General features: G+C 39.9%; 2 protein-coding genes and 1 pseudogene across 3 annotated transcripts in view; 2 read left to right on the top strand and 1 right to left on the bottom strand.

The window, feature by feature from the left end:
- TBC1D30 (TBC1 domain family member 30) overlaps positions 1-8,115 on the bottom strand; it is a 127,624-nt gene extending 119,509 nt beyond the window's left edge. Inside the window, exon 1 of one of the 2 annotated variants that reach the window (XM_074226215.1) lies at positions 7,773-8,115. In XM_074226215.1, coding sequence (XP_074082316.1) covers positions 7,773-7,824 — 52 coding nt within the window. In that variant the 5' untranslated portion in view covers positions 7,825-8,115. Of the gene's footprint in view, positions 1-3,223; positions 3,329-7,772 lie in introns of those variants that run through there. The other variant, XM_074226214.1, reaches the window with a different exon arrangement.
- On the top strand, positions 7,894-8,288 carry LOC141514997 (ATPase inhibitor, mitochondrial pseudogene; annotated as a pseudogene).
- A 10,069-nt stretch (positions 8,289-18,357) lies between these two features.
- Positions 18,358-21,541, top strand: part of GNS (glucosamine (N-acetyl)-6-sulfatase) — a 30,329-nt gene continuing 27,145 nt past the window's right edge. Inside the window, exons 1-2 of the mRNA XM_074226217.1 lie at positions 18,358-18,561; positions 21,336-21,395. Of these exons, the coding sequence (XP_074082318.1) occupies positions 18,373-18,561; positions 21,336-21,395 (249 nt within the window). The 5' untranslated portion in view covers positions 18,358-18,372. The remainder of the gene's footprint in view (positions 18,562-21,335; positions 21,396-21,541) is intronic.

Below are 21,541 nucleotides of genomic sequence, written 5' to 3' on the forward strand. Positions count from 1 at the left end.
CCAAAATGGTGGCCTGAAGACAGGAATTCCTGGAAACTTGTCCCCCCCCAAAACTCCAAAAGCCACCAAATTATGACTCTAGTCAAGTTTTAGAGGGGCAGACCCACAGAAAGACTGAGTGATACAATTTCCCAGTCCAAGACAACTTAGAAGTTCCGTGGGAAAGCTCTGTTTCACTTGGATGGGGGATTGGAAGAAGCGGCCAGGCCGAATGCCTAGATCCCTGGGGGTGCCTAGCTCCCGGGGGGCAGTTTCCAGACCTCCTGGACCAGGGATCACCAGGGACATCTTGAAACGGTGGTGAGAGAACTCTGTCACACCAGAGTGAGTGTGGAGTAATCACAAGCCTCAGAGCACTCTAAAATCAAGGAAGCCAACCTGCACCTCCAGAGTGCAGCCCACAGATGGTAAGGGGGTCAGGGGAGACTGTAGAGGTCTCTCTGCTCTCCCTGGAGCAGGATTCAGCTGTTTTTCCACACCCAAATCCAGGTTGTGGTTTGGACTCCCATAATACCATAGCTGAGCAAGGACCCTCCTCACAGCTCCAGGGGCAGAGTGGACCACCTGTGGTCATCCACATACCAAAGCACAAGCAAGAAAGTAATCAGAGCCTCTCATAAGACCTTCGAGGAACTAAGGTTCCTCATTTATTATAAGGCTGTCCCCCCAAAAAAACCAAACAAACCAAAGCCTTGCAAGTGTGGTAAATCTATCATAGATTGAGGAAATGAGAAAACAAAAGTAAAAGAAGACTATGATCATAGAAAATTACTTTGGGGGTGGCTAGGTAGTGCAGTGGATAGAACACCGGCCCTGGAGTCAGGAGTACCTGAGTTCAAATGCTGCCAGGCTAGGCTGTTGATTGGTTGGATGGTATAATTTCTTAAATTAATAAAAATAGAGAAAAAGACCAGGGGATATAGAATCAGAGGCTCTGACTCTGCCATTCACTACCACCTGTAGAACTTTAGGCAAGACTCTGCCCTTATAGATTTCAGCACACTCACCTACAAAATGAGAGGATTAGAAGACTTCTAATGTCCCTTCCAGATCTAAATCTCTTTAATTATATTCCAGTTTGACATTAATTTAATTTTACTAGAGTGCATGGCAAGGAAAAAAAGTTTTTGGATAAACTGCAGGTAATTCTGTCCTTTGAGTAAAAATGATTTTGAACACAGATATTTTTGCAAAAGACTAGTAAACTAGTAGATTTTTAGAAGAAAAACTATTAACAATGTTTCACTTCTTTTATCTGAAATCAATTTACTAAAACTCATTTTTCACTGGGAAATTAATACCAAAATGTTGACAATATGGAAAATGGAGTCCTTAAGAATTATAAGGGAGTTTTGATTCATAACTTTTAATTCTGGATTTTGCAAGAGCTAAGGAAACCATTCCTTTATTAACATTGGGCAAAAACAAAAATCATAGACTGAGCAAAATTCTCACTTAAGATGAAATTGTTTATTACCAGCTAGCACTGATGAGGGGGGAGGTACCGGGGATCCATTCATAACAATGAGTTAGAAAAACATTTTCACCAGGAAGCAGAGGAAATTCAGACTTGTTTACATAGATTTCAGAAAGCTAAAAGATTTATTCATTTCCTTTTAAATTTTTTGGCACTAGCAAGGCTGAATTTTACAGTAAGGAGACAATCAGCCATTGTGTTCTCCTCTTTTTCTCTCCTGGTGTAGTCAATTTAGCACAAGGACAGTAGTTGCAAGAAATGTGGTTGTTGCCTAGCAATCTGTTATCCACACCACGCTTCATTTTCTTACATGGGGGCTTGTTGTTCCTAGAGAGGACAATATATATGTAATGACTGATTAGTACAGAAAAATCATGCCCTTTTGAACTGGTGAGAAAAATTGAGATGAGGATATCAGCATTATACATTACTATTATGATAACAAAAAGAAACAACAGCTTGTCCTCTCTCCCCTGGGGGAAGTCAAGGACATTTTCCCAGTCCAAGTCTTCTTATGCCTATTGACAAAATATAACAGTTAAAACATGAAATATCTCAACTGTCACTATTAGGAAAATGATTACCTGGGGAGTCCCTTTAGAGGAGCTCTAAGCTCTGAAAGAAATTAAATTCACACACTCTGATCCTGAACTGCTATGACCAGTTAACTCTGCCTCTGTAAACACTATTAAAAGCCAGGAAAAGTGCTTGTATGTTTGTTTAAGTTAAAGCTTCAGTAGTCACACAGACCTATAAAGTCATTCTTCTGCTGGTGCCCTCTGTCATTAACTTCAGAAAATCTCTAAGATAACAGGAGACAGGTATAATGGGGCACTGTATTTTCTGCCTTCCTAGTAGGTGGGGGGAGGGGGAGGAGTGAATGAGTGAGAGGGTAGAAAGAAAGAACTTGGAACAGAAAATAAAAATTTTAAAGTGATATAAAATGAGAGACACAACATGGAGTTGTGAGTTGAGTTGCTGGATTTGAAGTCAAGATGACTTAAGTTCGCACAATCCCTGTGGGACCCTGTGTATGTTAATCTTTTAGTGTTCTAGACAACTCTATAAGACTAGAGCAGAGATGGTGCTAACTTGCTATGGTAAAGGGTGCCCCCATCCCTCTAAATCCGGGATGCTTAACATAAGATCTATGAATTTTTTTTTAAATTTGATAACTGTTACAATAAAAGTCGATTTCCTTGGTATCCTATGTATTTTACTTTATGCATTTAAACAGATTTCTTAGAAAAGCTCCATAGAGTTCCTGGATGATCTCTGACATACACAAAAAGAGTCAAGAAATCCCTGCAGTGAACAGCTACACAAGAGGAATAAACAAAATTGACAAAAGAAATAGGGGTCAATCAGGCTTAGACTTTGGCAGGAAGCTTTTGAAAGAGAGAAACTGCTATACAGTAATGAATCCACCTGTGCCCCAGATCACGTCGGAGGAATTATCTAGAGACATTTCTCCCTAAACCCTCAAAAAAGGAAGCAGCTGAACAAGGAACTAAAAAGCAGGATCTCTGCGTTTCCGCCTAGACTAAATACCCAAGAGGACAAAGTGAAAAGTTTTGTTTCGTTTGCTTATTTGTAGAGCGCTGAGTCAAGTCTTCGCCCAGAAGCTGGGAGAGACAAGGCTAGGACGGGCAGGGAGGGAGGGTTTGGTGGGGCCGGACCGGCGCACAGGGGCCGGTGGCAGCGGGGTTGCCAAGGAGAGTGCCCCGAGGGCAGCCCCTGCCTCACCTTTCTGCTTCAGGTAGTGCATCTGGTGCCTCTGGCTCTGCTTCTCCTGCAGCTCCTGCAGGACGCGGCCGCCCCAGACGGCGTCGGAGCCCCCCGAGGCCTCGGTGGAGCTGTCCACGCTGTCCTGCCGCCCCCCGCGGCCCCGGCCCCAGCTGCCCCCCGGCCCATCGTCCTCCTCCGGGCAGCTGTACAGCTCGGTGAGCAGCCCGCTCACCAGGGACGCCGTGCGGCTCCACCTGCCCCGCGAAGGCGGCGGGAGCTCGGGGTCCTCCTCCCGCTCCGCGCCCTGCTGGTCCCCGCCGCCTCTCTCCCTGGACAGGGCTAGAGGAGTTTCCTCCTCCCGCGGGTCTTCCTCCCGGGACTGCCCCCGGCCCCGTCCCCCCGCCGCGAGTTCTTGGTCCTGGGGGTCTCGGGGAGACGCCGTCATGTCCCCGGGGCACCCCCCGCACCGGCGAGCGCGCCCCGAGCCCTGCTTGTCTTCTGGCCCAAGCGGCCAGCCGAGCTCCCGCCTCCCCGGCTGGGGGAGCAATAAGCGTCCACACGAGCTCGGGATCCCGAGTGACCGCCTCCAGCCCTCCGCGGCCGCCGCCTCCCTTGGCCCCGGAGCGAGCCGCCGCTCTGCCCAGGCACGACTGGCAGCACAGGCGAGAAACAACGTGGCAGCGGAGCACGGGCACAGGTGTACGCCACCTCCACCTTCACCAGTCAGACCGGGAAAATAGAATAGCCAAGGGGCGGCTAGGTGGCGCAGTGGACAGAGCCCCGGCCCGGGAGTCAGGAGGACCGAGTTCAAATGTGGCCCCAGACACTTCATAATGACCTAGCTGTGTGGCCTTGGCCAAGCCACTTAACCCCGCTGCCTTGCAAAAACTAAATATATACATATATACATATGTGTGTGTGTATGTATATATATAATAGCCAGGAGTAATGTAATGATTTCAAACCAAATAAGTCAATAAGAGCTGTTCTGGATCTCTCCTTCCTAATACATTCCCACATAGCTTCTCACCTTTCCCCAAGTAAGAAAAAAAGATGCTTGTCTTGAAATATCTCTAAAGCTTCTCAATTTGACAAGAGCCTTTCTAAGACTTTTTTTTTTGGAGTTTTTAGCTGAGACTTTTTTAATGATATTATAATGAATGAACTTTCCGCCCGTGCAGTATTTGATCGTTTATTAATTTTCATTTACCAAAACATCTTTATTGAATATCTCCTTTGGACAAGACATTGTTCCTACTTATATTTCAAGACCCAAAGCAAAGTATGAGACAGCCTGTGATAAGTCAGGTTAGAATGATTAACCTACAAAAGTGATAGTCTGAACAGGTGGGTTTTGTATATGTATATGTATATGTCTAATATCCCAACAAACTATGCATTTCAGAAGAATTCAAGTCACTACTTTTTTTATTCCCCTCATTTTTTCATTTTTTTCCAATATCATGTAAAGCTAGTTTTCAACAATTACTTTTGTAAGATTTTGAGTCTCATTCCCCCCCCTTCCCTGCCCTCCCTTCTCCCCTTGACAAGTAATCTGATATAGAACCTTTCTAAGACTTTAATGATATATAAACCAGGGATCAAAAGGCCCCATTGTGTCACTATGTCTCCCCTTTTCAAAACAAATGATCTATTCTCCAACACTAAAATCTTTAGAATATATAATGCTGATATTTAACATTATTAAGAAAGATATTAAAATTGATAACTTTTAACCTCAAAATACCAAAGATTTAGATTCTTAATCTGTAATTTTCAGTTACAGCTTTCTTTAAATGCTGGCCTTGGAAGGTTCAGAATTCAAATTAACATCTGTCCTCACTTTAATTCACTAATATATGGAATAAAAGCAGGGCTACTGTATTCAACTTCTAAAGATCATTCCTGGGAGGCTTAGGTGGCACAGTGGATAGAGCACCAGCCCTGGAGTCAGGAGTACCTGAGTTCAAATTCAGCCTCAGACACTTAATAATTGCCTAGCTGTGTGGCCTTGGGCAAGTCACTTTAACCCCGTTTGCCTTGCAAATCATTCTTGTAAGAAAACAATAGCAATCCAGAAACAAAAGAATTGGGCAATAGTCTTCTCTGTTCTTGTCACTATCCCATCTACCCCCAAGAGGTCCTAGTCCTTCTTTCATAATATTCTTCCCTCATGTGACTTTTTTTGTTTTTGCTAGGTAATTATTAAGTGTCTGAGGTTGGTTTTGAACCCATGTTCTCCTGACTCGCGTGGGTGCTCTGCATGCTGTGCCACCTAGCTACTAACCCCCATATTGCTTTTTAAAAACTATTCTTTTTGTTTTCTTTATGTTCTGTCTGATCTCAGCTGATTCTTTTTTAGGTTTTTTTTTTTTTTGTAAGGCAATAGAGTTAAGTGACATGCCCAAGGCCACACAGGCAATTATTAAGTGTCTGAGACCAGATTTGAACTCAGGTACTCCTGACTCCAGGGCCGGTGCTTTATCCACTGAACCACCTAGCCACCCCTCAGGTGATTCTTTAATACTCTCAACACTATTTTTAAAAAATTCTGAAAATTAAAAAATTAAATTAAAAATAAATAATAGTTTTTTGATATCTTTTGTTTTAGATCATTACCTTTCTTTTTTTTTTTTAGGTTTTTTTGTAAGGCAAACAGGGTTAAGTGGCTTGCCCAAGGCCACTCAGCTAGGTAATTATTAAGTGTCTGAGACCAGATTTGAACCCAGGTACTCCTGACTCCAGGGCCAGTGCTTTATCCACTACGCCACCTAGCCGCCCCAATCATTACCTTTCGAAATATACCTTTTCCCTACATCACAGTTTTTCTGTAGGTTATATATGTGCATGAGTTGATGAAAAATAAAGATAGGACCAGCAGGTTTCATGGATCAGCTGAGATTTGATATCTCCTTCAATTTCTAAGAAAGGCCTCAGGTCAGAATTTCATTCCCCTCATTTTTTAATTTTTTTCCAATTTCATATAAAGCTAATTTTCTATCTGCCTGCCACCCCTAAACTATCTCTTGGCTAGGGGCATGAATTTAGGTCAAAAAAAGAAAACCATTTCTCTACTCTTAGTGAACACTCTCAGTTTAGCCTCTTCCAACCAAACAATGGTTATTCAAAAGATCCGGGTGAAAAGTAAGTAAACCCATTTATCCAAACCAAACTGCAAGCAGAAATCATTTTAGGATACCAAAATATGCACAAGAATATATGTGCTCTTTGGTAAGGCTTAAGAGAAGGTATCAGCCCAAACCAAGAGAGAGGGAACTATTACACCCAGGGAGTCAGTTCTCTGCTATTTCTAGAGTTGCAAGACCTGTAGGGCAAGGGACATGATTCCTCACAAATGTGAGTCTGAGCCTCATTCACCGTCATTCAATCTATGCCTTATCTTTTAGTCTCTCTCTGTCTCTCTGTCTCTGTCTCTGTCATCTTTCTGTCTCTCTCTCTCTCTCTCTCTCTCTCTCTCTCTCTCTCTCTCTCACCCCCCACTACCCCCTCAAGCTCCTATCTCTAAGTATTTTTCCAACAAACTGAAGGAAAGTTCCCTTTGAGCTCAATATCATCTCAGTCAAGAGTCATGTCTCCCTACCAGAGTATTGCTATCAGGATCTACAAATGAAAAATCTTAAAGAAGAAAAACAAAGAAAAGGGTCAGAAAGAAAGAATAAGTCTCTTATGAGCATTATCTAAAACAGGTGTTCTAAATATATGATCCTGGGGGGGGGGGGGGACTGTTAGTACTACAGCAAATCAGAACCAGAAGCCTAAAAAGAAATCCGTAATACTGAAATTTAGGAATGAATGAATGATGTTTTATTGAGTTCACTAGCAAGGGAGCCTCACTTACATGCATCCCCAAAGATAAAAAAGGGCAAAAAGTTTTGATTTAGGCAAGGGTGTGGTGTATCTCTGGATTGGAAAAGGCAGTTGGGGGGGGGGGGGTGTTGCAGATTGGACACACCTGTTGGGCTAGTAACAGGAAAGGTTATTCCACAGATTAGCTATCTTTTATAACCCAGCCCTAACAGAGCTCTTGAAGACAGGATGGGGTTAAAATTGCTTTAATTTAATAATAATAATAATTTAATAATAGTCCACATGGGTCCATGACCTTGACTGGGGAAAAAAAGTTACATCTGTATTTCAATATAACCAGTTTCCTTTGTAGTCCTATGTATTCTATTCATCTAAGCACATTACTATGAGAAAGGATCTATAGGCTGCATCAGACTGACAAAGGGGTTTAAGACATACAAAATGTTTCAATGCCCCTATTGGAAGTTGATCATAGAATTCTTTATTTATTTATTCATCTCTCACCCACATTCTAAACCACATTAAGGGAAAGTAATCTCTAAATTAGAATTCATCAAGGAAATGAACACAGGAGAAAAAAACCCAAATGCATATTGTCCTTGGAAAGATTGGTACCATTCTAGAGAATAGAATTCTAGATGACTAAAGTATCTACTAAAATCTGACAAGGAATGAAAAATAATATCTAAGGATCATCTTAGCAAAGTTCAGAGAAGCTCAAGATCAGAAGTTTGTCTACCTGCTGATGACTTCCCATATAGGGAAACTGTGTTCTGTTTTGGTAGCTTCATCAAGAATGGTCATGCCGGAAGGTCTTGAGGTGACCCAGGGCTGGTAGGTGCTGTGGTGTAGCAGGGAGTATGGCCTGTACAACCGTGGCAGCGATATGACTTGGGCTCGGCCTGTGGGGCGCCAGTTCAGCAGCAACCCTGCTGACACCAGTGCCATCTGGGACGCAGGCGGGGCCTTTGGCAAGAGAGAGAAGGCTGAGGAGGACCGGTACTTCCGAGAGAAGAGCAAAGAACAGCTGGCTGCCCTGAGGGAGCATCATCAGGAAGAAATTACATGCCATGAGAGGGAGATCCAGCTTCTGCAGAAAGAAATTGAGCGTCATAAGATCAAAAATCTGAAGCATCATGATGATTAAGCTGATTTCTATTCAGTGGTCAGCCTTGATCCAGATATGGAATTATTGTTCACTCCTTGTGTGCCCAATGTGACATACTCCCTAGCTTGATATACTTTTTGTTGTGTGCTGCAACTAAATGATAATAAACTGTGGTCACTGATTAAAAAAAAAAAAGAATGGTCATGCCATAAGTAGTGGAATTTAAGAGAAACAAGGAAAGAATTATATGAGCTGATGCTGAGCACAGGAACAAAACCAAGAGAACATTGCACACATTAACAACAATATTATCAGTTGACCAACTATGATGGATTCATCTCCTTTCAGCACTTAAGAGATCAAGGACAACCCTGGAAGACCTGTTATGGACAATGCCATCAACATCCAGAAGGGGAAAAATACAGGATCTGAATGTATACTATGTTCACTTTTTCAAAAATTCTCTTATGTTTTTCCTTCCTATCTCTTGATTTACTTTCTATTCTCTTAGCTTGATTCTTCTTTTTTACAAAATGACTAATATGTAAATATGTTAAACAGAAATGTACATGTACAACTTTTATCAGACTATTCACTGCCAAGGGGAAGGAGGGCAGGAAGGGATAGTGGTAGGAAATATGTAACATATAAATTTGCAAATGTGGAATTGCTGAAAAATTATCAAAGCTTGTAATTGGAAAAATAAAATATCAATTAAAAAATAGAACAGTCATGCCAGATTAACCATCTTTCTTTTTTAGACAGAAATAACAAGCTGGTAGCTCAAGGAAATGCCACAAAATATGCCAAGGTTTCAGTAAAGCATTTAAGAAAGTTTTTCCTCTTATCCTTCTGGAAAAGATGGAAAAGCAAGGGATAGATGATAATTGAATGACCTGACCCAAAAAAATCATGTTCACATGGAAAGATATCCACCTGGAAGGTCTATCCTGGAGGTTCTATCTTTTTGAAATAGATTTTGGAGAGACATCTAATAAATGAGATGACAGTATCTCAACAAATAAATATCAAAAAAAAAGCAAGAATAATGCCTAACCACAATAAGACTCCTAAATACAAAGTTTCTCATTTGGATTCCACCCCACCCCCCCACACACACACACACAAAATCAATTGTATTTGGGGGGTTTTTTTTAGATTTTTTTTTCAAGGCAATGGGGTTAAATGGCTTGCCCAGGGCCACAGGGTTAGGTAATTAAGTGTCTGAGGTCGGATTTGAACCCAGGTACTCCTGACTCCAAAGTCGGTGCTCTATTCCCTGCCATCTAGCCACCCCAATCAATTGTATTTGTAAATGTTGGGGGTGGGGGTGATTAGACAGCAGTTTTTGTAAAGAAAGGATCTCACTATGAATTAATCACCTAATATGGTAACCAAATGAAGGAGATAGACTTGCTGTATTCTAATCTGGTCAGACCACATCTGGGGTATAATTTTTAATTTACAGAATGATTTTTGGAAGAACAAACTGTTCCACTGTTGCTAGAACTGTGAATTGGTCCAGTCATTCTGGAAAGCAATTTGGAACTATGCCCTCAAAGTCATTAAACTGTACATATCTTTTGACCCAATGATACCAATTACTAGGCCTAAACCACAAAGAGATCAAAGAAAGAGGAAAAGAGCCTATCTATGAAAAATGTTTTTAGTAGCAATTTTTGTAGTGGCAAAGAACTAAAAACTAAGGGAATGCCCTTATAAACTTGAGAAAGGTTAAATAATTTATGGAATACAAATATAATGGAATACTATTGGGCCTTAAAAATGATGAAGAGGATAGCTTCAGAAATAATAGCTAGCATTCATATTCCTTTTTAAATTTTGTAAAGCACTTTAGAAATGTTATCTCATTTCATCCTCATGATCCTATTATTTCCCCCATTTTATACCTGAAGAAACTGTGGCACAAAGAGGTTGAGTGATTTGCTCAAGATCACACAGTTAATAGGAGGCAGAATTTAAACTCAGAACTTCCTGATTCCAATTCCCACACTCTTGTCTGAAAACTGAAAAAATATATGAATTTATTGCATAATGGAGTAATAAGAAATAGAAAAATAATTCATACTATGGCAACTTAAAAAAATATTTAAAATGCTGAGCAATACAATGCTGAGTCACTTCCAAAATACCAATGATAATGTGCCTCTCCTGCAGAGAGATGATGGATTCAGGGTACAAAATGAAACATTTCTGGTTGTAGCCCATCTGAGAATGAGATTTGCTTGATTATGCAAGGATGAAGAGAATGAGATAAAAGAAAAAATAGATCTTTGTTAGTTGGAAAAAAAAATTTTTAAATTGAGAAACTATCATACCTAGTAGACAATGAAGAAACTAGAATTGGTAATATACAAGGATAAGTTAAAGGAACTAAAGCTGTTTAGCCAGGAGAAAAAGGGTATCCAGAGGATCTATCCTCAAGTACTTAAAAGGATGTCTGATTGAAGAACTTCCCCCAAAATTTGTTCAATAAACATTTATGAAGCAATATATAAAAACACTTATTTTATATTATAGCTAGGGCAGCTAAGTGGTATGGTGGATAGAGCACTGACCTTGGAGTCAGGAGGATGGGAGTTCCAATCCCATCTCAGACAGAATACTTTCTGGCTGTGTGACCTTGGGTAAATCACTTAACCCTGATTACCTAGAACCCATCTTCAGTCTTCCTGATTCATATCTGACCACTGGACCCAGATGGCTCTGGAGGAGAAAGTGAGCACCCCTTCACTCAAATGCAATTCATGTGCTTGTCATGGCATCACATCCCTGATATTTTGGTCTTCTTCAAAAATGAAGGACAAACATCATCATCATATAATATTGCCAGAGGTTATATTAAATACTATTTTAATTGCCTCAGACAATAGAAGTAAAAGCAATGGATAGATGGGGGTGGTTCTCCCACCACTGGATTTGAACAAGTAAGGAATAATGTAGAAGGAATTGCTGGTTTATGTATAATAGAATTCCCTTCTAACTCTGAGATTTTATAAAATCACAAATCTTTTTTAAGTATTAAAGTATATACTGATGGAACATGCCCTTTTTTTCACCCATAGGTGAGATGTGATGTTTGGAAGGTCACAGAGCAAAAACCTTAGATCACTGAAACTAATTGAATGAGAGAACTATTTGTCTAAGAGAATATCACTACAAAACTCATCATGATTTAAAATCAGTATCAAAATGAGAGCTTAATCAGTTAAGCCTGTAGGTATTTTCAATTTATGTATTTTAATTTGGAATTTGTTTTGTTTTGTTTTTCATAAAAATACTTGAAATTATTTTTTTAAAGAGTCCCATGACATGTTAACTCATAGTTTCAGGGAATTGGTAACCTTGAAATTACATACATCTAATAATTTGAAATACAGTATTATTTATGATTTTCATAGATTCAATTTATTGTAGAATTTCTAGATTAAACCAAATGAATTTATTTTCATTGACTCATCATTTGGAAAAGATATTAAAAATCACCTTCTCACCCCATCCCATAACATTCCTACTTCCTTCAATTGAGTCTCATATGGCATGGTCTCCAAACCCTTCATCATCTGCTTGACTTGTGGTCCCACTGTAGCATATTAATCCCCTTCTTAACCTTGGTACCCAGACCAGGATTCAGAGATCCTTAATCCCAGAAAACAGGCCTCTTAATGCTTTCCAAGACACATTGCGGGGAGTGGGGGGGGGTCATATGATGTTGATTGAGTTTGGGATTCACTAAAACCTAAGATCCTTTTCAGGCAATCTTCAGTCCTGCAGATCTAAATATTAGATTCAGTTCAACCTTTGAACCTGTCAAGAGCTTTCTGCATTTTAATTCTGTAATTTAATGAGTTCTCTATCCTTCCTAACTCCAAATCATGTGCAAACTTAATGAGAATATCATCTAGCTCTTTGTCCAAATTAGTATAAAGACATTTAATATTTAACATAAGTAAGTATAGATTGCTAGGGTACTCCACAGCAGATTTCTTTGCCAAGCTTGAATTCTAAATGACTGTTCTTTGATTATAGCCTTTTAACCAGTTTTGAATTCATACAACTATAGTAATATCTAATCCAGAGGTGTCAAAGACACCCAGATCACACTAAACTCCAAGAGAGGTTGAACCAGATTAAAATGTAATTGGAAAATATTAACAAAATAAAATTAAAATAAAATAACATGCAACTCATAATGATCTTTATGCATGATTGATTGACTCATTTCTTTTTTTAATTTAAAACTACTGTCAAGAGACATGTCTTGTCCACAACTCTCAACCTTTTCCACAAAAATTGCAGATATTTGATCAACTGTTTTTCAAAAAAATCTAGGTAAACTATACTCACAGCATTCCTGTCACCTGTGCTTCACTTGTTTTTCAGTTTTTCAAAACATCATTGACAGTGGCTCACTTATCACATCTAACTATCATATATCATTTCTATCCTTCAGTATCTAAGGATGTAATTCAACTGGTCAAAATTCCTTCAATTTTGTGGCTTAGGGTCATAAGTACTCTCCAATTCTCTATTTATTTATGAATATCTTAATTTCTTATTAGCCATTTTTGTCCTGAGAAGCCAGGTCTTTCTTGGAAGAAAAAAGAGAAGATAAGAATTGAGTCTTTCCTCTGTTAGCAATTATCATTGGCCCATCCTCTCCAAGTATCAATTCTATTCCTACTTTAATCCTTCTCTTTCCTCCCACCTGGCCTCTCTCAAAAACTAGCTCATTTTGAACTTTAGCAGTCCCAGTGATTGTCCCAGGACTGTGTCTTGCTAATTTGGTTTTAGTGAGTTATCTATGCCGCTTCAAAAAATTCCCACTTTTATACCTCTCTAGAATTATTTTATGTCTTTTGAATTTCATTCTTAAGCATTCTTAAACCTTGTAGAATTTTGACCAAGATATACTACCTACCCTTCCCTTGGAATCTTTACAATCTTCTCTTCAAATATTCCATGTACATATTGGACTCTGGTGCATGTGAACCTTATGATAAACCCTAAGAAGGAATTGCTCTCTTCCCCCAAGTTCCCATCATTTCCACCTCAAGAAAACAGTTCCTCCTTGTTAATATGATCATCAGATCCAATATAGAATTCCCCCTTACTAATTTACCCACTTAAAATTTTTTTTTAATTTATTTAAGGCAATGGAGTTAAGTACTTGCCCAAGGTCACACAGTTAGGTAATTATTAAGTGTCTGAGTCTGGATTAGAACTCAGGTCCTCCTGACTTCAGGGACAGTTCTCTATCCACTATGCTACCTAGCTGCCCCTCTACTTTTTAAAGGAGGAAATTATCACTAAGGCATATTGAGTAGTTCTTAGATGCTTAGTTCTTGGCAGAGGGAGCACCCTCTAGCAGATGTGCTAAAAAATCCATGTTACACAATCCTACATAATTATATTTCTGTCCCAGACTGTGATCAATTTCCTGAAATATTTTTGTATTTCCTCATTTCTTATCAGATGTTCTAAAGTATACTGATGAAAAATTGTGTTCTCTACCTCACAATCACTTTCTTAATGTATAATCCTAAAAGGGGGGGATGACTAATGAAATGGAAAACTTTCAAGCATTCCAAATTAAAAGACCAGCTCTACATAGAAACTTTAAAGCTCAAACACAAGAGTTGAGAAGCATGAAAAAGTAAACATGAGGAAACATTTATAAGGGAATAAATGAGGATAAACTGTCTACATTTTATATGGTGACATGATAAGTGTCCCCCTCAGAACCCTATCATCATCAGAAGTGTGAGAAATGTAGGGTGTTGATCTTCACAGGATGTGCAGGGGAGCCTTAGGGAATCCATTACAAAAGGGGAAGTTGTGAGAAATATATGGTGATGGTCTTCACCTGATGTGGAGGGGAGACCTTAGGGAATCCATTACAAAGGGGGAATGGCCCAGCCAATCAGCAAGACTGGAAAAGTTTTCCTACTCCCATTCCAGGGATACCAAACCCCAAACTGGTTCTCATTGGGTCAACAGTGACCTAGAGATCTTGACCTAATGCTACTGACTTTGTGCAATTAGTTAATTGAATATTAACCCACACACCCCTGTGAGGATTGGGGTTCTTTAGCATATCATGCTTCTTATGAAGTGGGGGGGATCAAATTAGGGGTATGCCATGGAATGGGTGGACCTCTTAGATTGTAACTCAAACTCTGAGAGCCTATGAACATCCAAGAGGGAGGGGAAAGTTTCTGAAGACCATAAATTACCTGACTTTGAAGACTAATTCGTGCCTCACACCTAGAAGTGAGGTACCCTGTATCTTGGAAGATGTATCTTGCAAGGTTCGTGAATAAAATGTACAATTTTCTCTCACTCTAGCAGGTTTTTCTTTTCATTCATTTATAACAGAAGTCATAGAAAAAGTATAATTAGATTGAGACTATGAGAGCAGTTATATCTTAAATGACCTTAAAAGAAAAATGGAAAGGGAAGGGAGGAGGAATTGTGGGAGAGGGAGGAAAAGGAGGAAAGAAAGATTGAGAAAAATTATCTCACATAATTAGGGCTTCCAAAAATGTCTACACAAACTAGGAGTAAGGAATGAGGAAAGATTGAACTCATTCTTATCTGAACTGGTCAAAGGAAGGAAGAACAAACACATAGGCACAGAGATAGATTTCCTCAGTCAGGGGAAACAGGAGGGGAGAACAGACAGCAGGAAAAAAGAGGGAGGATAGATTAAAGTGAGCAATTAGTCCTAAGCAAAGCAAATTCTAACTAAAGATATGGCAGCTCTTTTTTGAGGGGGGGGGGTTAGCAAAGAATTGGAAACAGAATAGCTAAACAACTATGGCATATAAATGTGATGGAATATTGTGCTATAGAAAATGATGGGAGGGATATTTCTGAGAAACCTGGGAAACATATAAAGTGATAAGTGAAGTGAGAAGAACCAGGAAAAGACAAACTTCTAAAGATTTATGAACTCTAATCATAATGACGACCAACCATGATTCCTGATAACTCATGATAAAACATGCTATTCATACACTTGACAGAGAAGCAATTGATTCAAGGGGTCATAATCAAGATACATCCTTGTTTTGGTCAGAATCAAAGCAGAAATTAATTTTGTTTAACTATATATGTTTGTGATAATTTTTGTTTAACTATATATGTTTCTTTTTCTCAATTGAGGGTAAAGAGATTGGAAAGAAGACAGATTTTTGCCTACAAAAAATGTAATTTTAAAAAGATGACAGTTATCAGTCCACTAAGATTCTTCCCCCCCCCCTTAAAGACACAAGAACAGTGTCCTAAATTTCTATGAATGGGTCTATTTAATCTGGGATTAAATGAAAAAATGACAATTTTTCAATTGTTATTTTGGATGCTTAAACTACAAGTGTATTTGGACTAGATTTTCTAGCATTATCAGAGAAAAATTGTCAAAGAGAAGTCTCCCAATATTTAAATCTTTATATAGTATTTTGGAGATTTACAAAACACCTTATTCATAGCAATTATGTGAGATAAGTATTGCAAGGTGTGTTAATCCACCTTGCTTGAAGCCAAAGAGGTTAATGATTTATCTAGGTACTTAACTAGTGGCAGAATCGACATTCAAACCCAGGACTCTGCTGATATGCCTATCTAATTCTCACACTATAATATGATTTTGCAACCATTCTTATAGATCTTTGCTCCTTTTGTCCCTGTTGCTTTTCCTTTTTTTTTAAAACTTACTCAGCAACTTTTTAACCCTTTTCCCTTTGGACTCTAAGGCAGTAATATCAGAGAACTAAACCCCACTTCCTTTCTTCCTATTTCCTCTCTACTTCCCCCTATAATAAGAGTTCTTATATAATCCCTTGGAATTTGCAAAGCATTTAACATAAATTATCTCATTTGAACTTCCTAACAACCCATAGATGATATTATCCCCATTTAACAGATAGGGAAACTAAGGCTAAGAGATCAAGAGTCCTCTCTAAGTTTACAATTGTCTGAAACAGAATTCGAAACCTGGTCTTCCTCACTCTCAAGTCCAACATTCCAAGATGCTGACCTCTCCTCCTCCCTCTCAATCACAATTTTAGTCTTTTTCTTCCTCCTCTGCCCCTGACCCTCAAGCTCTTTTTTTAAGCTTTTTTTTTGTAAGGCAATGGGGACTAAGTGACTTGCCCAAGGTCACATAGCTAGGTAATTATTAAGTGTGAGGCCGAATTTGAACTCAGGGACACCTGACTCCAGGGCCAGTGCTCTATCCACTGCACCACCTAGCTGCCCCTTCAGGCTCACTTTTAATCCTTCTCTTGCCCCCCACCCCAGCCTCACTTGGTCTAACTCTCTTTCCTCAGTCTCACTTTGTCTCTTACCCCAGGCTCACTCACTTTCAGTCTCTCTCTCTCTCTCTCTCTCTCTCTCTCTCTCTCTCTCTCTCTCTCCCTACTCAGCCTCATTTTTAATCCATTTCTCCTCCTACTCAGCCTCATTTTAAAAAAAATATATATTTTTTTTGAATTTTACAGTTTTTCCCTTAATTTTGCTTTCCCCCACCCCCACAGAAGGCAGTCTGTTAGTCTTTACATTGTTTCTATGGTATACATTAATCTAAATTGAATGTGATGAGAGAGAAATCATATCCTTAAGGAAGAAAAATAAAGTATAAGAGAGCAAAATTATATAAGATAACATGTTTGGTTTTTAATTAAAGGTAATAGTCTTTGGTCTTTGTTCAAACTACACAGTTCTTTCTCTGGATACAGATGGTATTCTCCATCGAAGATACCCCAAAATGTGCCTGAGCAAGTCCATTAAGGTTGACCATTACCCCCATGTTGCTGTAAAGGTATACAATGTTCTGGTTCTGCTCATCTGGCTCAGCATCAGTTCATGCCACCAGCCTCATTTTTAATCCATCTGTCCCCCTAATCACCTCTCTTTTAATCCATCTCTCCCCCTACTCGGCCTCACTTTAATCCATTTCTCCCCCCACCTCATTTTCAGTTTCTTCTCCTCCACCCTTCCTTTTCAGTCTCACTTTAAAAAAATATATTTTTCCAACTGCTTGCAAAAATAGTTTTCAACGATTATTTTTGGAAGGTTTTGAGTTTCTCATTTTTCTCTCTCCCTCCCCCCTTCTCTATAGAAGACAATCTAGTTTATACATTACATTTATTTTCACATGAATTATGCTGTGAAAGAAGAATCAGAACAAAAAGGGGGGGGAACCACGAGAGGGAAAAAATCCCATAAAACTTCAAACAAATTTTAAAAATTGGTTAGTCCTTATTCAGACACCACAGTTCCTTCTCTGGATGTGCTCTTTAGAAGTATCTTTCAGGGTGGCTAGGTGGCACAGTGGATAGAGCTGGGATCAAATTTGGCCTCAGACACTTAATAATTACCTAGCTGTGTGGCCTTGGGCAAGCCACTTAACCCCATTGCCTTGAAAAATTAAAAAAAAAGTATCTTTCATTAATCTCCATTTCTATTGTTTCATTCTGTCCAGTTTCCTATTGCTCCCACCCTTCAGGGAACACTAGGGTACTCATCTCCGGGAAACTTTGAGCCTAATAAAAAATGGGGGGGGATGACAATCTGTCACCTCCCCTGCTTTTTCGACACTTTTTTCTTTTTATGTTTTAGGTTTCTTTACTGAAGAAACAAAAATGAGGGAATTAAAATGTATTATTTCATCAAAGGTATGAGAAGTGAATAAATATTACAAAAAAAGTATAAAAATATTTTAATAATGTGTAAAAAAAATCATGTTTTTTTAATTTTTTTTTAGGTTTTTTTTTTTTGCAAGGTAATGGGGTTAAGTGGCCACACAGCTAGGCGCCGGAATTGAACTCAGTTCCTCCTGACTCCAGGGGGCGCTCTATCCACTGAGCCGCCTAGCCACTCCAAAAACATCATTTGTCCAATAATAATAATAAATTCATTCATTCATTCATTCATTCATTAAGACCCCGCCCCTCAAAAAAAAAGGAGTATCTTTCATTTTTGCCCAGCTGATCATCTCAGAGCGCCCGCGCGGCCTCGCTTCCAGTACTTCCTTCCGCCCTGGAGTCGCGCAGGCGCACTTAGCGCCGCCAGCACGCGCTCTTCGGGTCATATGACCTCGCGGCCCCGCGCCTTCACGTGACCACGCTAGAGGAGAAAACGCCTCCTGCGCGCCGCCCGCGGCCGCCGCTCCTTCCTCTGCTCTCGGCTCGCTCCCCCTGCCTCGGCGATGCGGCTCCAGGCGGCCCCCGCGCCAGGGCGCCCCCGGCGGGGCCGCGTGCCCCGGAGCCCGGCCCTGCTGCTGCTGCTGGGCTCGTGCCTGTGCGGCTGGCCGCGGAGCGCGGAGGCGGCCGGCTCCCGGAGGCCCAACGTGGTCCTGATCCTCACCGACGACCAGGACGACCTGCTTGGCGGCATGGTAACTGCCCCCGACCCGCCGGGGAGGCTCGGCCCTGCCCCCGGCGCCCACCCCCGCGGGGGTCCCAGCCCGAGGGCCGCCTTTGTCTCGGCCGCGGCTTCCGGGGGGCTTCGGGCCGGAGGAGCCCCGCTAGGATCCTGCTCTCCAGTCCTTATTGTTGTATTTTTTTTAACTTGCGCCTTCAGACGTAGTTTAGAAATTAAGGAAGTCTGGTGAGCAAAAGGGGAAATTAAGGAAGGGCGATTAGAACTAGTGGTGCGCGGCTTTTGTCGGATTTAGCATAAAAAATAAGCACTGGTCTTCCTGGGCATGCCTCCTAAGCTCCGCCTCGGTTTCTCTTCTGGAAAAAGGGATCAAACCATGCCCGCCCCTCCTGGGGTGGTGGGTGTGAGGATCAAACGAGGTAAAAGGGGCATAAACTAGGGTGCAAGCTCGTGTCTTGCAGTGACCCCAAGTATAGCCTTCACTACCTTCTCACACAGCAGAAGCTAATTATCCTGTCCGACTGAGAGCTCAGTGGTGCCGGGCCCTACCCAGATAGTCTCATTAATATTATTAGAGGCTTCCCTATTTCCCAGAATACTTTTTTTTTCTGGATTATATAGTGAGGGCACTTTAAAACCTTTACATTCCACCAACATGTATCATTAGAGTTCTCTGTTCCTGGGATGGCTTGGTGGGGCAGTAGATAGGGCATCGGCCCTGGAGTCAGGAGTACTTGTTCAAATTCAGCCTCAGACACTTCCTAATTACTTAGCTGTGTGGCCTTGGGCAAGCCACTTAACCCCATTGCCTTGCAAAATCCTGAAAAAAAAAGTTCTCTGCTCCTCAGGAAAATGAGAATTTTATCACAGTTAAGACTTAAATAAAATTTTAATATATGAAAGAACTTTGTCAATTGTATTGTGATTGTGAAAGGTTTATATAATGTGTATATATGTATTATATATGTACTTACATATATAATATATCATTGCTGATACCTTCTTTTAACAATGAAAAGATACAAAGTACAAAGAAATGATAAATTTGTTCAAGGTCCCAAAGCTAAGATTAGAACCTAATGAAGCTTAGACTATTGTTTATCATCATCAGACTTGGCAGGCCAGCTAATAAAAATCAGTACTTAGGCTTGAACAAGAACCTCCTCTAAAATTTAGCTATGAATCATCCTTTAGCCTTTTGCTTGAAGACCTCAGGGAATCCCCCAAGGCGGACCATTCCACTATTGGCTATCTCTAATTGCAAATCTATGCTTCTACAAGTAGCACCTGCTACTTCAGTTCCACCCTCAGGGGTCAAAGGAGGACTCTTAACTCTTTTCTGACACTTGAAGACATCCATCTCCTTACTAAATCTTTAAATTAACTCCTTTAATTTTGACTTTGATTTTGATTTTGATCTCCTTCACCAGCCTGGTTTCCACTTGCTATATAGCTTCTCTGTTGTTTCATGTGAACACTATCTTTTTTTTTTTTTTTTTTTTTTTTTTTTGCTAGGCAAGGGAGTTAAGTGGCTTGCCCAAGGCCACACAGCTCGGTAATTAGGAAGTGTCTGAGGCCAGATTTGAACTCTGGCACTCCTGACTCCAGTGCTGGTGCTCTATCCATTTTGCCACCTAGCTGCCCCTGAAAGCTGTCTTTAAGCCATACTTGTAGTTGTAATAGTCATCTACTTTGGGGTCACTAGGTTTTCTTGCCTTCACACCTCAATCTAGACCTGATCCACCCCATCTTGTCCAGTTGAAACATGTGAGAATTTGTTTAGGACAGCTTTTGACCATCATTCTTCTAATTGCACCAGCATTTGTCATTATAGTTCTCATCTCAGGAAAACAAGTATATTTTCTCATAGTTACTAGGATCAAGTAAGATTTTAATACTGAAAAAGCTTTATAAACTATTAGAATTGTGAAACTTTTATTATAAATATAATCCAAGGTTACTTCTTAAAACTAGAATTTGATTGCTGTTGACTTTCTTTTTAGTCGTAATATGTGGACCTATTCCTTACTACTCTTTGCTCTTTCACTATTCCCCCACTCCAGTTATTTCCTAGTATTCTGGCCAGGTTATCCTCAGCACTACTTTGCTTAGAGAGGGTTTTCCATTGATTTTTAATCACATCATTAGAGAGTAAAGGAGAATTACTACTAGGTTTTCAGTAGTTTTGTTTTCCCATTTACATTGTTGTTATCCATATTGTTTTTCAGTTTCTACTTAATGTCACTTCTTATCATTTCACATCTTCCAGGCTTCTCTGCTCCCTACATAGCAGCAGGATTACAGAGTGTGAACACCCTCATCATCTCTTAAGCATAATTCTAGTAGTTTGATTTAAGTTACTTAATTCGATTAAAACTATGATGGATACAAATTCAGATCAAGGAGTTCACATTTTCCTGATAGTGTAGATGAAAATTAATTGTTTTAGTTTTGGTTCCTGAATTAGCCTGCAAAATGGTGGGAATGCCTCAAAACTACTGACATTGCAGGAGTGCGACAATTGCTGACAGTGAGGTTTGATTTTTTTTTCCTCCACATTTTTAGCAGCTGCATTTCACTCTAGGTGTGATCTGAACCATAACCAACCATGTTTTTAAGTAACATTTTCCCAGAATTCTGTGGTACTCATTGTTGTTTACATGTGATATTAAAACAAAAGAATACAAAAAGAACAGAGCATCCAGCTTCAAAGAAACAACTATATAGAACTCTAAAATTTAATGGTTGACCTTGATAGAATCTTGTAATTAATAACTGTTTCTCTTATAGATTCCACTCAAGAAAACAAAAGCCCTCATTGCAGACATGGGAATGAGTTTTTCTAGCGCTGTAAGTTTTGAAGCTAAGTTCATTTTTCACTAAAGTTCAAAGGAAATCTTTTTATCATGCTGTGCTGTTAATGGGAAGAAAAGATTTTGTTAACTTAAATGCAGTATCTGATTGAATTTTGTCAATGACTTTGGATTAAAAAGTTT

The sequence above is a fragment of the Macrotis lagotis genome, chromosome 2 (assembly GCF_037893015.1).
Source record: "Macrotis lagotis isolate mMagLag1 chromosome 2, bilby.v1.9.chrom.fasta, whole genome shotgun sequence".
In the NCBI taxonomy this organism is placed as follows: domain Eukaryota; kingdom Metazoa; phylum Chordata; class Mammalia; order Peramelemorphia; family Peramelidae; genus Macrotis; species Macrotis lagotis.